We start from the raw sequence: 16083 nt of genomic DNA on the forward strand, positions 1-16083 counted from the left end.
ATGTAGTATGACCAGGTGTGAACACAGCCCCACGCTCTGGTAAAACCCCAATGGGCGTTAATGACCCGAGCGGCTGGGACCTGGGTTCTCTCTCTCTTTCTCTTGCCTCTTATCTTGAAGATCCATCTTCCCCGTCTCGCTTCAGCAGCAGCTCGAGTGCTCCACAAACAGCCAGGAGGCAGCGCGATCAGCGAGGCCTCCCTCCATCGCAGGCGCGGCCGAGATAAGGGATTCGCAGAATCACCCACAGCCCGTGGTTCTGCTTCTGCCGGCAAACCCTCCGGTGCCTAAAGTAGGTCGAGGCAGCCACAGGCCATCAAGGCTGCAGCGAAAGCCCGGGTGCAGCAGAACAAGAAGCACACAAGCCCCATGAGTGATGGAGGAGCCGCGGGAGTCTGCCTGGCACCACACTGACCCTTGGCATCAGCTCAGGGCCGGATTTAGGGACAGGTGACCTCGGCCACTGGGCCCCCCAAAAGCAAGAGCAAGACATTGGTCTTTCCCTCTTCACCCCCCGTCATGCCCTATCCTCGACAGAAGCTTGCAATGTGCTATGGCGTTTGCCTGCAGTACCACATTCAGCCACTAGCAGTCACTGTGTGGTGGCTGGGTGGTAACAAGAGAGACAAAGTGGAACGCGAGCTGGGTGGCTGCTTTGGTTAGTAAATGCCCCCTCCTCGAGGAGGACTCTGGGATTCCACCGCCGGGCGCGTGTTGAAGTCCCTGATTTTATTTAATGGAACACGGTGGCTGGCCTTGGGGGGCGCCGGGCTGGGGGTGCTGTTTTGGTTGTTTACAGATTCTTGCATGCAAATATATCGTCTTCTATGACCGGGATAAATCATGCTGCAACAGTGTGAAAGGGGCTCCCAATGCAATAAAAAATAAGGGATTCAAAAGTTCAACAAATGGAGCTGGGGGGGCGCCAAAGACACTCCTCTCCTGGGGCACCATTGGTCTAGGGTCGGCCTTGCATCAGCTTTTCTACGGCTGGCGTTGAGACCCCTGACAGCACGGTTGCAAGACCCCCTCTATTGTCCCCTCCCAGGAGCCCCAGCTTCCCTCACCTTGCGCCTTCCCTTCCCTTCCCGGCTGGTGAGGCTCACCCTCAGGGATGGATCTGTCCCACTTCCCAGCCACTCCCAGGAGTCGCCGCGGTTTCGGCAACAGCAGGTGAGGGCCTGGCATGCTCCCAGCTGCGACGTGTGAGGCCAGTCGTTACGATTGCCATGTGTACACAGCAAAACACTCGGCACCTTCCCTCTTTTCACTGGCAACCGGCAAGGCAGTAGAAAAACTGGCCAGGCTGGGCAAAAACCAGCCCGTGGCAACCCAAGCCCACCCCCAGCCCAGCATGCTCAGGTAGTGCAGGTTTCACCAGTATGTGGCATGTTGCACTAGTGCCAGGATTCACACTACCAGCTTCTGCACATAGATATCACAGCTCCCCTGGGAGATAGACCAGGTTGTCTCCAGGTTACAGATGGGGAAACTGAGGCACAGAGAGGGGAAGTCCAAGGTCATGCAGTGAGTAAAGAACCCAGGCATCCTGATTCCCAGCCCCCCCCCCCTCTAACCACTAGACCCATCTCCCGTCTCACAGCCAGGATAGAACCCAGGCATCCTGGCTCTCAGCCACCCCACTCTAACCACTAGTCCCCACTCTCCCCCCAGCCAGGATAGAACCCAGGAGTCCTGTCTCCCAGCCCCCCCCCTGCTCTAAACACTAGATCCCACTCCTCTCCCTTCCCAGTGCTGGGTATGGTCCCCAGCCCATCACCCAGTGGACCACGCTGCCACTCAAAGATCTCAGCTGCTGAGAGTCGTTCTCTACACAAACAAGAGCCATCTTGCTTTGATTATTTTTCTTTCTTCCCACTTGCGGGCTCTGAATTTTGCCATTTCATTGTTATAAATATCCCACTTGTAGGTGCCCGCTCCCCCCCGGGCCTGTGGGTTTGCAGCGCTGAGTAACCCGGCACTGTTTCTTTTACTGTAACGCTACTTCCCCGATGCTTATCACACCCACAGCCACCCAAACTCTTCTTTCAAGTCAGTTTCATTTCCCATGGCAGCGCCTGCTGCTTTGGCACAGAGACTCAGCTGTCGGTGGGGAGGGGAGAGCCGCCCCCACCCTGCACCGCCTCCTCGGGTTGGATTGGTTCCCAGGCTGAGGTGCATCTCTTAATGCTGAATCCTCTTTAGATGGGGGCTTCCCCTTCTAGTCTGTAGCCAGCAGCATCAAGCATCTTGAATGCAAATCCACACCTGAGTAGAATAATAGATCCTAAAGCTGGATCATCTAATCTGACCTTCTGTATGATCTAGGTCAGAGAATTCGTTTCCATTTTCTACCTAGGTGACATCAATGGTCCCAATAACCACTGAAACAAGCGCCCAATGGGAGCAGGACATCTCCCGCTGGCTCTCAATCCAGACTGGAGGCCTCGCTGGGAGATGCTTTAGTCAAACACAAGCTCTTGGGCTCAAAACGGGGCAAGGAGGTGAAATTCTCAGGCCCGTCTCCGATTTGGTGATCTGAGAGTCTCTTCTGGCCTTAAGCTCTCTGATTAAGCTGTGGTCAAACTAGAGAATACTATCGCACGCCTGGCTTTCAGCGGGAGAAACTGAGGCACAGAGGTTTACCCAAGGTCCCTGGCAGAACTGGGAATGGGACGCGGGCACTGGGACTCAGCCTCCCACTGCAGGCGAGGCAGTGAGCTCCACTGACGGTGCCGTCAGCTTCACGAGGCTTGTGGGGGACTGGACTCGGCCCTGTAGCTGAGTGAAAGTTTTCAGCTGAAACCGTTGTGGTTGAAAAATGCAGATTGCAGACGCCGAGCATTTCGTGAGGTTGAGTCGGTTATGCTAAAATTTTTTGGCTGCAACAAAACCAAACAAAGACAGTCCTAAAACCCCCCAAACATTCTGCTTTGACATTTGCAGAATAAAGTTTTTCGGCTGGAAATTAATTTCCATTTCAAAATTTCCTGTACATTTTTTTTTAAATAAAAAAATGTGTGGAAATGGACCAGATCGTGCTCGAATCTGATCCACTCTGGCAATTCCTCTGTTACTAACGATACTGTAATGTTGTGTGTGTGTGTGTGTGTGTGTGTGTGTGTGTGTGTGTGTGTGTGTGTGTGTGAGCCCTCTGCTCTCTGCAATACTGTCATGAACTGAGCAATGGGTGTGCAAGTGAGCATGTGTGACTCCACCGCCCTCTTCTGGATTCAAACAAAACCGCAAAGGTGGGTGTCAGACTCCAAACACCTGCCAGCAAAGGGAGATTCTCCTGTGCTCTTAAAGCTAGCAGCAGGCAATCACACAGGCAAAGTCCTAAGTGGGCTGCGGGCGGTTTTGTTACGCTCCTTTGCACTTCTCTAGGTTATTTCACCTCCACATTGTAGGACAGTATTAGTGTCCTTGGGCTATGAATGGCGAAATTGAGGCGCAGCCAGAGGAAGTAACTTGTACAAGGTCACACGCTGAGTTAGTAGCTGGGTGTAGAGCCCAGGAGTCCTGGCTCTAGCCACTAGACCCCACTGCCCTTCCAGAGCTGGGCATAGAACCCAGGAGTCCTGACACCCCGAGCACCTGCTGTGACCACTAGACCCAGGCTTGGAATCAATGTGTCCTGACTCGTAAGCCCTGTAACCACTTGACCAGACTTCCCTCCTAATGCTGACTGTCATAGGGCATGGCTGCCCCGTAGCAGCCTCTGTTGGCCAAGCACAGCATCCCTGCCTCAGTTTCCCCTCCCCCAGGTTTTGTCTCTCCCAGAGATTCATGTGGCTCGGGCCTCCAGTGCGGGTACTCCCAGAGTTCAGGATAACGAAAAGCCAAACAAACGACAAGTCCTTTCACCCCACGTGGGCTCCTCTTCAGCTCCCCTGCGGGGCTCAGTTCCCAGAGGGTTAGCGTTCAGGCTCTGTGGCTCCGGATGGCGCCCTGCCTCTTTCTCTTCTGTAGAAGCCCAGCACGCGACATTGCGCTGGGTGGTGCTCTCCCCCTTGGAGTTTTCCCCGCCCTTTTACGAGGCCCAGGTGTTTCAGGCTGTCACCTAGCCGCAGCCCTCTTAGGCTGGGAGGTGACTAATTGCTCCACAAGGCGGGGTCCCTTGCTCCAGGCCTCCTGTCCCTCAAAGGACAGGCCACCCTGGTACCCCAGACAATGGGCCAGCCATGACTTGGCTTCGTGCCATTCTCCCCCTGAGCTGGGCTCTCCCCCTGCTGTGTCCACATGCCCCTTTTTCAGTGCCACTGAGCCACAGCCCCTGAGCTCTGGCTGCAGGAGCTGATGCAGAGCCGTATCTGGCCATGGCTTGCAGCAGTCAGGAAATCCTCCTGCTCTCATGCGGTGTGACCTAGAGGGCCAGATAAGCAAGCGCATGCGAGAGAGCAGAGCGCACGCTGCCGAGCTGATGCCGGGCGTTTCCATCACAGCCAGGGGCCCGGTGCATAACGGGCTTCTCATCTCTGGCACCCCCGGATCTCGGAAAACCGTGGACCGTGCAGGAAGCATTCTCAGACCCATTCAGCCCTCAGGTCAGGAGTGGGGACTGTAGCCATCATCCGCAGCTCCCTACAGCCTCCCGCACTGGAGCTAATCACTTCATCCGCAGCTCTCAAAGCACTTTGCATAGTGTCATGATCCCTATTTTACAGGTGGGGAAACTGAGGCACGCAGCAGTAACGTGACCTGCCCAAGTTTGCCCAGCAGTGCAGCTGGGAATAGAATCCAGGTCTCCTGAGACCCAGGCCTACCCACTAGGCCATGCTGCTTCCCTGCTAAAGGAGAGTTCCCAGTTCCCTCCCTGCTCACACTTCCACCCTGAGCAGGAAAGAGAACCCAGGAGTCCTGACACACAGGGACTTATGCTGTCTATCCCTGGGAACGCACCCCAAGAATCCTGACTCCTAGCCCCCTTCCTCTAACCACTAGACCCCACTCCTCCTCCAGAACTGGGGATAGAACCCTGGAAGCCCCATTCACAGCCTTTACCTTAGCCATAAGGCTGTCGCTTTTTGCTCTGAGTCTGTAGCGGTGCAGACAGTGAATACCCTGCCCTGGCCCTGCTCTGCGCTAGCTCAGTTGGTTGCCCAGTTAACTCACTCTCTGAGAGCAGGGTGCAGGCCCAGGCCAGGTCAGTTTGTGGTCATGGCCGAGGCTGCAGAGTGGCCCCCAGGGACGTGAGCCTGTGCTAGGCTCTCATTAACTCAGCAGGCTTCCACCTCGTACGTGCTTGGATGGGAGACCACTGCAGAAAGCATAGAAAGCTGGGGTGGGTGGTTTCCACTGAGTCAGTGCAGAACCCAGGGCCCCAGTGTGGTAGCAAGAGACGCTGCGTTTCGGAGGAGGTGTAAAACCCAGCTCCTGACCGCTTGTGGTCATTAAACATTCCTATGGTGCATGTTGAGGGGGCGCAGACCCTCTGCACGCTGGCCAAATGCCCCCCCAGGTTTTTCCACTCAGCCTTTTTAAAAGGTCCCCTGTCATTTGGATTCTTCTTCGTTTCCTAACCGAAACTGCCCTGGAGGATTGTGGTGTGCGATCGAATAGCTGCCTTGTGGCCCACCCCAGAAAGGGCTGCATTTCAGAGCTGGGTGAACAAACCCTCTAGACTGAGGGCCAAAGTCTGCTCTCCCACTAACACCGGGTGTAAATCTGTTACGCTGGCGTCTCTCAGTATAAATGGACTTCGGTGGAGTCATTCCAGATTCACGCTGGTGTCACCGAGAGCAGAAGCTGATGCATCAAATAAAACTGAAACCTCGGGTTGAATAAAAGGTCAGGTTAGTCCCAGGGAGCTTTGGGACCCACGGGCCGGATCCCCAGCTAGTGCAAATGGGCCCAATCAATGGGGCTCTGTTGATTTACTCCAGCTGGGAAGCTGGAAACTCTTGTAGGTTGCTGGAGCCTGGGCCTGAGGCTAACCCCCCTGTTTTCTAAGGGAGTTACTCATTTCCACCAGGGGAAGTGAGAGCTACCTCTCCAGAGCAGATGCAAGGCCTGATCCTTCGCCCATCGGCACCAGGGTCATTCCAGTGACGTTACGCCACCCTTGCTCCGGTGGGAGTGAGAATGAGGCAGCGGGCTGCTGGCGGTGGGGTAACACAATTGCAGCGCCTGTTGGAAATCCTCAGCTGACTTCAATGGAGCGACACTGATTTACACCAGCGGGGTGGGGATCTGGCCCCATTGGCTCCCATGGAGCAATGCCGATTTGCACCAGCCGGGAGTCTGGCCCTAGGTCTCAAGCAGGGACGTTTACTTCAGAGCAGTCGCATCGCACAGGGCCGACGAGAGAACTCATTTTATTTCGAAGCTCGGCAGACGAGCTACAGGTAATTTTTACAAGGCAGTGACCAGTCTTTGCTCTGTCCCTTTGGGGGCCCTAGGTGCTTTACAGACACCGATTAACCCCACAGCTGCTCCCACTGAATCTAACAGCAGATTTGCCAGTTACTTCAATGGAAGCCAGATCGGGCCCAGGGAGGTAGATTACATGGAAAACCAATGGCAGAGCTAGGAACAGAATCTGGGAATCCTGACTCCCCCAGCTCCTGTTGTCTTAGGCTCCACTCCTCTCCCACAGTGGGAAGTAGCACCCAAGAGTCCTTATTCAAGCTGGGAATAGAACCCAGGACCCTCTGCTCTAACCACTAGACCCCCCAGCCCCCCCCAGAGCCGTGACTAGAACCCAGGAGTCCCAATGCCCAGCCCACTATCATATTAAGAGTGCGCTTCTTCCCAGACCCAGGCACTGCAGCCTATTAGCCCAGAATCCCAGCGCTCAGCTCTGACTCACCTCCTGCCCCGAACATCTGTCAGAGCCGGCGCAGCCCCCAGAGTGCTCCAAACTCAGGTAGGGAACGGTGCAACTCTGATCAATGCAAACATTGCCCTCACGAGAGCAGAAAGAAGGGCAGAGGGGTCTGTAGCAGGGGGGCCTGCTCTTTAAGGGTAAGGGTGTGTGTGGCAGGTCCTGTGGGAGACAGGCCCACAGCCTCCCATGTCCCCTAGGGAGGCGGCATCCAAGGCTTGGAAGGATTCGATTTTTATCTGTGTCAGTAAACGTCAATTTCACCATACACACCCACGAACCGATGACAAAAGATATTCCCACTGGTAACCATAGAAATTTACAGATGGGCAAAGTGAGAAAAAATGCTGCCTGAGAATGTATTGGGGTTTGATTTCAGGCCATTTACTTTGTATATTTTGACACGCAATGTTTGACCATTTGTGTTTGAACCATTATAAAGCTTTAACAGTTGAAATCTCAACCCCTACTTAGTTAAATAATTGCCTCCCCCCGCCTCCCCGTGTCTCCCAACTCTGAACATTGAAACCAATAAGAACAGGGGGGGGGAAAGCTACCTGTAATTTTGCACCATTGTGAACATTTACATTCATAAAAAAAAAATTTAAATGTCTAAAATAAACATCAATATCATCCATCAAATTATCAACAAAAAAAAAAAATCAAATTCTGCCCCCTCCCCCCCGTCCCAAACATGCCCAGTGGCCCTGGGGTAATGGATAAATAACCATTAGATACAGCGGCTCCCTGAATATCAGGGAATACTCATTGGAAAATAAATAGGTGCACACACTTACATACATTCACGGCACATAAAGCAGCAAGGGAATGGCGGGAGCCGGGCCACATCCCCAGCGACTGGAAATCAGCTTCGCCTCAAGGACTCCGATGGATCGACACTAACGTCTCCCCGCCGGAGATCTGGGCCCGTTACGCAGGATCCTCCCCTCGGGGAAGTCTTACATCAGTGCCGCTTCCGCGAACTTCCTCCGGATTTACGCCGCAGCGCGTGAGAGGAGAACTTGGCCCGTTCTCGCCAAGGGCGGAGACGCAGGGCTAAATAGCGAGGGCCCGATCCTCAGCAGGGATAAGCTGGCATTGCTCCATCGCAGTCACGCTGATTTGCACCAGCTGACGAGATGGCTCTCTGACACTCTTCCTCGGGCAGACTCCTCAGGCAAGACCCTCAAAGGGAGGTGCCCGAATCAGGATCTTCTCCATGAGCAAAGGGAACTGCAGGATTTGATCCCGTCAAGCACCATCAGTTGCTAAGCAGAACGGCAAGCCAATTAAATACACTTCCCTCCCTTCAACACCCGGTCAGCTGGCACAAACAAGCACGGAATGATTGAAGTTACACTGATATACAGTGGCTGAGGGTCAGCCGGCCTTGGCGACCTGGAGACAAAATGTCCCATAGTCCCTTGTGGTAGCCAGTTTCTTTGTCTCTCCACTTTCAAAGCTCATCTTGGCTTTCAAAGCTATTTGAAAACCCGCTGGACCTGACGGAGGGACAGTGGCCAGCTACGCAGGGGACAGCATTATGGCCTATAACACAAGGGTAAGGGAGAACCAGCATCCCTTTTTTGCAGCTAGGGAAATGGAGGTACAGAAAGGCATGGTTTCACAGCAGGTGGGTGGCACAGCTGGGGATAGAACCCAGGAGTCCTGACTCCCAGTCTCCCCTGAGCAAACTGCTAGATCCAGCTGCCTCTCCCAGAGCGAGATTAGAACCCAGGAGTCCTGACTCCCAGTTCAGTGACCTCCCCCTGGACCGACCTACTGCTTACTAGAGTATCTTCCATCCAAAGCACTCCATGCAGTTTAAGCTTCGGGATACCCTCGTGAGGTGGCCTTTTTGTGCAGCAAGCCATACAGAGAGAAAGTGTCTGGACTGAGGTCACACAGCAAGTCAGTAGCAGAGCTACTGGCCTCCGGAGTCCGGATTCCTAGTACAACGCCTCAACTGGAAGGCCACCCTTCCTTCTTCTGAGCTATGTGACCAGACTCTGAAGTTAACCTCATGAACTGGATCCAGTCTGGGGAGCATATTAGACCGGGAAGGTGCAACAGTATTTTGGGGGGTGCTGGGTCAGAGGGATGGTCCACGTAGGAAAACCATATCAGCGGCAGATTAAAAAGCACAAGGCCTCAACCCCAAACCCAGCAGTTGCGGCTCTGGGAAGGGCCTGCTCAGATCATGAAGGTGCCAAAATAAGACCTGGTGCCGTCTCTGATCTGTAGCATCTGTCTCTGTGACACCTTGACGTAAATCTGCTCCTCCTCCTCCAGGTGGAAGATTCCTCCGAGGAAGCTGTTTTGCTGCCAGAACCGTCTGTCCTTCCCATCGCAGAAAAGGATCAGGTTCTCCACAAGTTTCATCTCCTCGACATACCTGGGGGTCTTCTTATAGATGCTATGATAGATAACGGAATTCTGGTCCTGCTGAGAGCAACTCTGCGCCATGAGATGGATCTTGGAGTAGATGTAATAGTAGCCGGGCTTGATGCAGACCAGGGAGCCGCCCTGGTAACGCATGTCATGCAGGAAAGCCCAGTCCTTACTGTGTTCCCACTGCAGAGAACCGTTCCCAGAGGTGGTGAAGGCTGCACCTGGGGAACACGATGCCCACAACATGTCAGGCCTCAGCTCCCTCCCTGGGTCTCAGCCCAGAAGGAGGCATAACTGGGAAGAGAACCCTGGAGTCCTGGCCCCATCCTCCCCTGCTCTAATCACTAGACCCCACATCCCTCCTAGAGCTAGGAAGAGAACCCAGGAGTCCTGGCCTCATCCCCCCTTGCTCTAATCACTGGACCCCACATCCTTTCCAGAGCTAAGAATAGAACCCAGGAGTCCTGACCCCATCCTCCTTCACTGCTCTAATCACTGGACCCCACTCCCCTCCCACAGCTAGGAACCGAACCCAGGAGTCCTGATCCCATCCCCCACTGCTCTAACCACGCCCCTCTACAACAGAGGCAGCAGACTATGCAGAATTAACGAGGACTTCAACCTACCCAAGACATGAGCTGCTGGCTTCTCAGCGTGAAGTTTCCGGTCTGCAAATGAGACAAACAAACGACCAAAGGCCCAGCTGTGAGATCAGCCCGGTTCCGAGTCCTGTCCCCAGCGTGGGCTGAGTTCTGGAGATGGCCCTGGGTCTGAACCGGGACTCACCCTCCAATGTAAAGCAATGGTGCCCTGTGTCCCCCCCTCCCCCCAGTAATGTCACATTCATCTTGTCCCCCATCTGCCTTGTTCCATTGCACCCTCATCACGTTCCCCCCACTCACTCCATTACGCCCCCATTCCATTCACCCCTCACTGTCGCAACCCCCTCTCCTTCCCTCCCCCCCTCCTCCCGTCACCACTTCCTTCCACTCTCCCCCGCACTGGGTCTAGCCTGCACTTTCATCGGGGCCGCTATTTAATTTCTCTCTCTGTTTCCTTTCTGTCTCGTTTCCACACACACCGCGGCCCCCCCCTCCCGCCGCACGCTTCACTGCACCCAGCTCAGAAAAGACTCCCCCTCCCGCCCCCCCGGAAAGCAGTTGCGGGGGAGGATGCGCTAGGCAAACATGCTGCTTCGTGTTGTATTGCAGTGAACCGACTAGCACCTCTGGGCCCCACTGTCCTCTGCTGGATGGGGTTGGAACTGCTTAGCCATGTGTCAGAGACCCCATCCCGCTAGCAGCTAAGAGGAGATTTTCTGTTAGGGGGAAGCGTTTTTGCAGGAGCAGGGCCTGGGCCTGCAAGTTCTTTTGTGCAGCACGGCTGCGGAGCCATCCAAACACATCCCACGGCCACTATTCAACTGCCTAGGCCAGAACCTCAGATGGTGCAAAGCAATGGAGCTCCTTTGACTTCAGGGAAGCTCTTGTAATTTGCACCAGCTGAGGATCTGGTGCACTAAAAGCAGTAAGCTCACTGGGGCAGGAACTGTCTTTTTGTTCTGTATTTAAATTGTACAGCGCCTAACACAATGGAGTCCTGGGCCATGACTGAGGCTCCTAGGTGCTACTGTAATACACCTAGTCAATAATGTACAGCACCTAGCACTGGGATCCTGAGCCATGACTACTGTATACGCTACTGTAATAAAAATCCACCACCCTGGCTTGGCAATATCCCCAGCCCCCACCCGCTGTACCAAATCAAAACCACCTCATCCTGTCCTGGGTCCTGCTTTGCTGTACGACAGGGATGCTCAGAACCTGAAAGCAGCAGCAGGGACAGGACCCATAATTTCTGTTCCAAAAAGAGCTGAAGGAGAATCTCTGTTCACAGTGTCGGGACTATGAAACATAGATGAGGAGTTCTGGTACCATCCAGCAGAGGACAGCGGCGCTCATACACACTAGCCACCTCGTTACTGTGCTCTTGACCAACATAATCAACACATTAAAGACGTAGTGCCACTGCCAAGTCAATATCATCATCATCCCTAACTCACTTATATGCCACTTTACATCAGTGGACTCCACAGGCCTTTACAAAGGAGGTCAGTATCATTGTTCCCATTATAGAGAAGGGGAAACTGAGGCACAAAGAGGGGAAGTGACTTGCCTAAGGTCACCCAGCAGGCCAGTGGCATAGGTGGGGATAGAACCCAGGTCTCCCAGTCAAAGGCTCTGTCCGCTAGGCCGCACAGCCTCCAAATACCTGCAGCCATTAACATCATCGCAAAATGCTCCCAGAGCAGAATGGTACCCCGGCTCCTCACTCTAGAGTCATCGATTCCAAGGCCAGAAGGGATCATCTGGATTATCTAGTCTGACTTCCTGTATCACACAGGCCACAGGACTTCCCTGGATTAGTTCCTGTTGGAACTAGAGCAGGTATGTTAGAAAAACAGCCCATCTGGAATAAAAAATTCCCAGGGATGGAGAATTGTAGCCCAGTGCTCACTCTGATCCATTACATCAGAGTCACGCAGCAGGAGAAGTTTCCTTTCCTCCTCCTGCCACCAAGAAGGGCTATATATATAAACCACCGAGAGGCCCGACCTGAGAGTCCCTGAGGCTATGAATAAACCTTGGTTGACCAACCCATTACAAATAACCCATTGCAATTCTTTGTGCGAGCACACATCTCTGTCCCTAGCGTGGAAGGTCTGATGCAGAGCTGTTAACCAGAGGAAATGGGGTGGGGGGTGGAGACAAGGGGGCTTCGTTAACAGAGATTAGACCCACCCCCTGTCGGAGTCACACTAGGCTTTGTGGAAACTCACTTCTGGGTACGGTCGGTGGGACTGTTCATTGCAGATCAGTCGACCGATGAATTTAGAACCAGATTCCAAGCTGGTGTAAACGGGCATTGCTCCACCGGAGTCAACAAGGGCTATCCTGATTTACACCAGCTGAGGATCTGGCCCACCGCGTCTGCTTGGGAATAAATGGGTGAATGTTTTTATTTCAGCGGGTCCAACCGCGGGGCAGGAATTCTCCTCTCCCCGCTTTGACACCGGCGTAACGCCGCTGGCGAGGTCACCGCAGCGTAAGGGAGCTCACTGTCAGGCACTGGGCGATTGTAGCTGCGTTAGGCTGGTTCATTCTCCTGGCCAAACCCCTCAGCTGGTGCGAACTCAACTGAGCTACTCCCATTTACAAGAGCTCAGTTCCCATTTAGGCACCAACATATGGATTTTCCAGTGGTCAGCACCCCGGGTGCCTCTGAATATCTGGCCTTGACTTAGGTCCCTTTGGGTGCGTCTACACAGCGGCGAGTCTCAGAGCCTGGGCCAATTGATTTGGATTCATGGGGCTTGTGCTACAGGGCTAAAAATAGCCATGTAGACATCTGGGCTCAGACTGGAGCCCGGACTCTGAGACCCGGCAAGAGGGGAAGGTCCCAGAGCCCAGGGTCCAGCCTGAGCCCAAACGTCTACCCCACAATGAAACATCCCTGCAGCCCTAGCCCTGTGAGCCGGAGTCAGCTGACACAGGTCACCTGCAGGTGTTTAATTGCAGTGTAGACATACACTGTGTAATGTAGCGGCGCGCTTCTGGAAAAAATCTGTCCTTCATTGGGAGAACCGAGCTCTTAAAATCTGGTCTGTGTTTCAGTGGGCTGGCAGCTGAGGGTTAGCAAAAGGGGGAAGAGATTTACCTTGAATGGACTTCTCGGCGATGGCCCCTGCTTCCTCCTAGAATACAAAATACAAGTCTGTCAGAAAGGCCACACACACACACACACACACACACACACACACACACACACACACACACACACACACACACACACACACACACACACATTCTGAGAGGCTGAACCCCTAATATCAGAGTAGGATGAAAATATTCCATCAGCATTTTTTTTTCCAATTGAAAACATTGGGCTTTTCACTAAACAAAAGGGTGTTTGTTTTTTAAAGGAAACGGCCTGATTTCCTTGAAAACTTTTGATTTTTTTTGTTAGCAAAAAAACCCCCCTACTCCCAAACCCTGAACATTTTCAGCCAAATAGTTTTTGGGTTTTGTCTGAAGAATTTCCGGGGTTCGTTTCTTCAATAAAAGGTTGACATTTCCAGTGGATCCCCCCCCCACCCCCATTTTCCGACTAGCTCAACCTACCTTCCTCCCACTGGAGCTGTGATTGGCTCAGCCCCGGGCAGGATCAGACACCTGGCTACGTGGGGTGTGCAGACACTGTCATGATTCTGCCAGTGACATTGGCTGCCTAGCTGGACAAGCCTCAGGCCTGATTCTGTGAGGTGCTGAGAACCTGGGGCTCGCCTAGAGTTTCAGGTGCTTGGGCCCAGACCTTCAAAGGTATTTAGACACCTCACAGTGCCTGTGAGGGTCTGAGCCTTGGCATATATGAAATTGAGGACGGAACTGCTGCAGCATAACTAAAATCTTTGGGGTTCATAGAGGGATATCTGGCTGAAATGTAATGGCCTGTGATGAATAGGAGGTCAGACTAGATCACCGAATGATCCCTGCTGGCCTTAAATGCTATGAAACTCAGGCTGCTGGGCAACTGAAAATTGGAAGCCACTTTTGAAAGTTTGGCCCAGAGTTGGGGATAGAACCCAGAAGTCCTACTTACTCGCCCCCCCGTTCTAACCCACTCCCCTCCCAGGACTCCTGGCTCTGTGCCTGAACTTAAACCCACCCTTATAACAGGATGCAGTTTACAAGCACTTGTAGCTGACCCAGGTTCTAACACAGTTTTTGAGGGCAGCACGAGCCAGGCCAGCTCACGCTGGGATCCGCTCCCCCAGTAGGGGAGGTAAAAGACCCGCAAGGGCAGGGGCAATTCAGACTCCCAGAGGAACAGCCCCTTCCCTAGCTGCCCCTCCGGCCTGTTCTCCTGCCTGCCCCTGTGATCCCCATGGTCAATGCAGATTTCTGCAGGGGTTCTTGGGGCTCGTTGGTGGAGGGGGTTGGTTGTTGGGGTGGAAGGAAGACCCCTGAAAGGAGGGGGCTTGGACACGGTCCCTGGATTTTCCCGCTGTAGAGACCCCCCAGGAGGGGCAGCGGCAGGGCCTGGGCCTGAGCAGTTTTGAGATTCCACAGGAATGTTTGCAACCAGCTAGCATGGGCGCCCACAAGCACAATGTGGCTTGAAATGTGTCTCATGTTATAAGGTGTGCGCACACACACCCCGGGTGTTCACACACACAGACACACACAGTAATACACAAGAGTGCCACCCCAACCTACACACACACACACACACACAGCTCCAACACCATTTATACACACAAATCCATACACACACACACACACACACTCTCTCTCTCTCAGAACCACACAGTGCCCTGTCAGAGCACACAGACACACCCGGGCTCACCCTAGCAAAGCCACACTGCTCATTCCCAGCACACACACAAAAGCAGGTGTGCACATGCCAGTCTTGATTCAACACACACTCCAGGTTAACACAAACATATGGTCCCATACTACTGCACACAGCCCCATTGCAGCACACAGACACACAAACCGATGTCAGCACGACTCTCTGCTAACACAAACCTGCATTGTCCCATACTAGCAGACACGAGTCCCCAAAATCACATAGTCCCATCACAGCACACACACACACAGCCCTGTCCCAGCAAACACACAACTCCATCCTAACATACACTGTCCCTTCTGCCGCACACACAGTTCCATCCAAACTCTCTTACACACAGCTCCATTCTAACACACAGATGCTGCCCAGACCCCGCACAAGCGCACAAACACACGCCCAGATCCCTGTCCCAGCAAATGCCTAGCTTTATCCTAACACACACACACACTCACACCAGTGCATTTCCAAATTACAGCACATGCATGCGTACACACACACACACACACACACACACACACACAGCGCCTTCCCAACACACATGCAGTCTGCTCATTTTCACATTCCAGCAGACACACACACACACACACACACGTCCCATCACTGCCCATGCGTGATGCAAGACTCTCGTCTCCCGATCCCCTTTCCCAGTCACTCACCCCAACCTGGGACGTCGCCTTCTCCAGCTCTTTCTGGAAGCGGATCAGGAAATAGCCTTCGGTGGCCACACCAGCCAGGGCTAAGATGACCAGAGAGGCCAGGAAGAACTGGCTGTGCCAGCACACCCGCCGCTTCCTCCTCATGGGCGGGACAAAGGGGACCCCGTGCTGCTGGCCGTCCACCACGAAGACAGAAGGATACACCACCCCATCGCCCATGATTGCTCTCGGTGGAGCAGGAGAAGGTCCACAGCAGAGCCCGGGAGATGCTTATGGACTTGACGGCAGAGCCAGAAGCAGATTTGACGCCGTCCCTAGCAAGAAGAGGATTGATCATCCCCTCTGTGGCCTGGGTTATGTATCTGAGCTGTGACGACGCCCACAGCCCCAGAGAGGAAACCACACTATTACCCAAGTGGCCTGTGTGTCCTTACACTTTTCTCTTGCTTGGCTGGGTGGGGCTACCCTGCCAGAAGCCACGCCCCCCCCAGCTTTGCCTCCCTGCGGGAGCACATGTCTTTCTGCTAGAGGCAGCCACAGGCTCTCTGTGCTTTCCAATGTGTGGTAGGAAAAAGGGACCTCCATGGGGATTTCCCAGCCCCGAATAACTCCCTCCTTCAAGAGCTTCACGAGAGACTACCCGGACTCATAATTAATCAGCTACCTCAGTTATCAATGGGGATCAAACCCAGGCCCCTCAGTGTGGAAGCCACCACCCCAGGCCACTTGAAGTAAAGAAACGACTCCTGTTGTTATAGGTTAAACATCAGGCTGCTTTAGTTGCTAGGGTAAGCACTAAGA

The 16083-nt window shown here is 53.7% G+C and overlaps 1 protein-coding gene across 1 annotated transcript; it reads right to left on the reverse strand.

The window, feature by feature from the left end:
* Positions 1-9019: 9019 nt before the first annotated feature.
* On the reverse strand, positions 9020-15501 carry TNFSF14 (TNF superfamily member 14). Its single transcript, XM_065419043.1, has 4 exons — positions 15283-15501; positions 12935-12971; positions 9844-9885; positions 9020-9438 (listed from the first exon to the last, which is right to left on the reverse strand). The coding sequence occupies exons 1-4, from the start codon at positions 15499-15501 to the stop codon at positions 9020-9022; spliced, it is 717 nt and encodes a 238-aa protein (XP_065275115.1).
* Between the last annotated feature and the right edge of the window lie 582 nt (positions 15502-16083).

The sequence above is a fragment of the Emys orbicularis genome, chromosome 19 (assembly GCF_028017835.1).
Source record: "Emys orbicularis isolate rEmyOrb1 chromosome 19, rEmyOrb1.hap1, whole genome shotgun sequence".
Classification (NCBI taxonomy): domain Eukaryota; kingdom Metazoa; phylum Chordata; order Testudines; family Emydidae; genus Emys; species Emys orbicularis.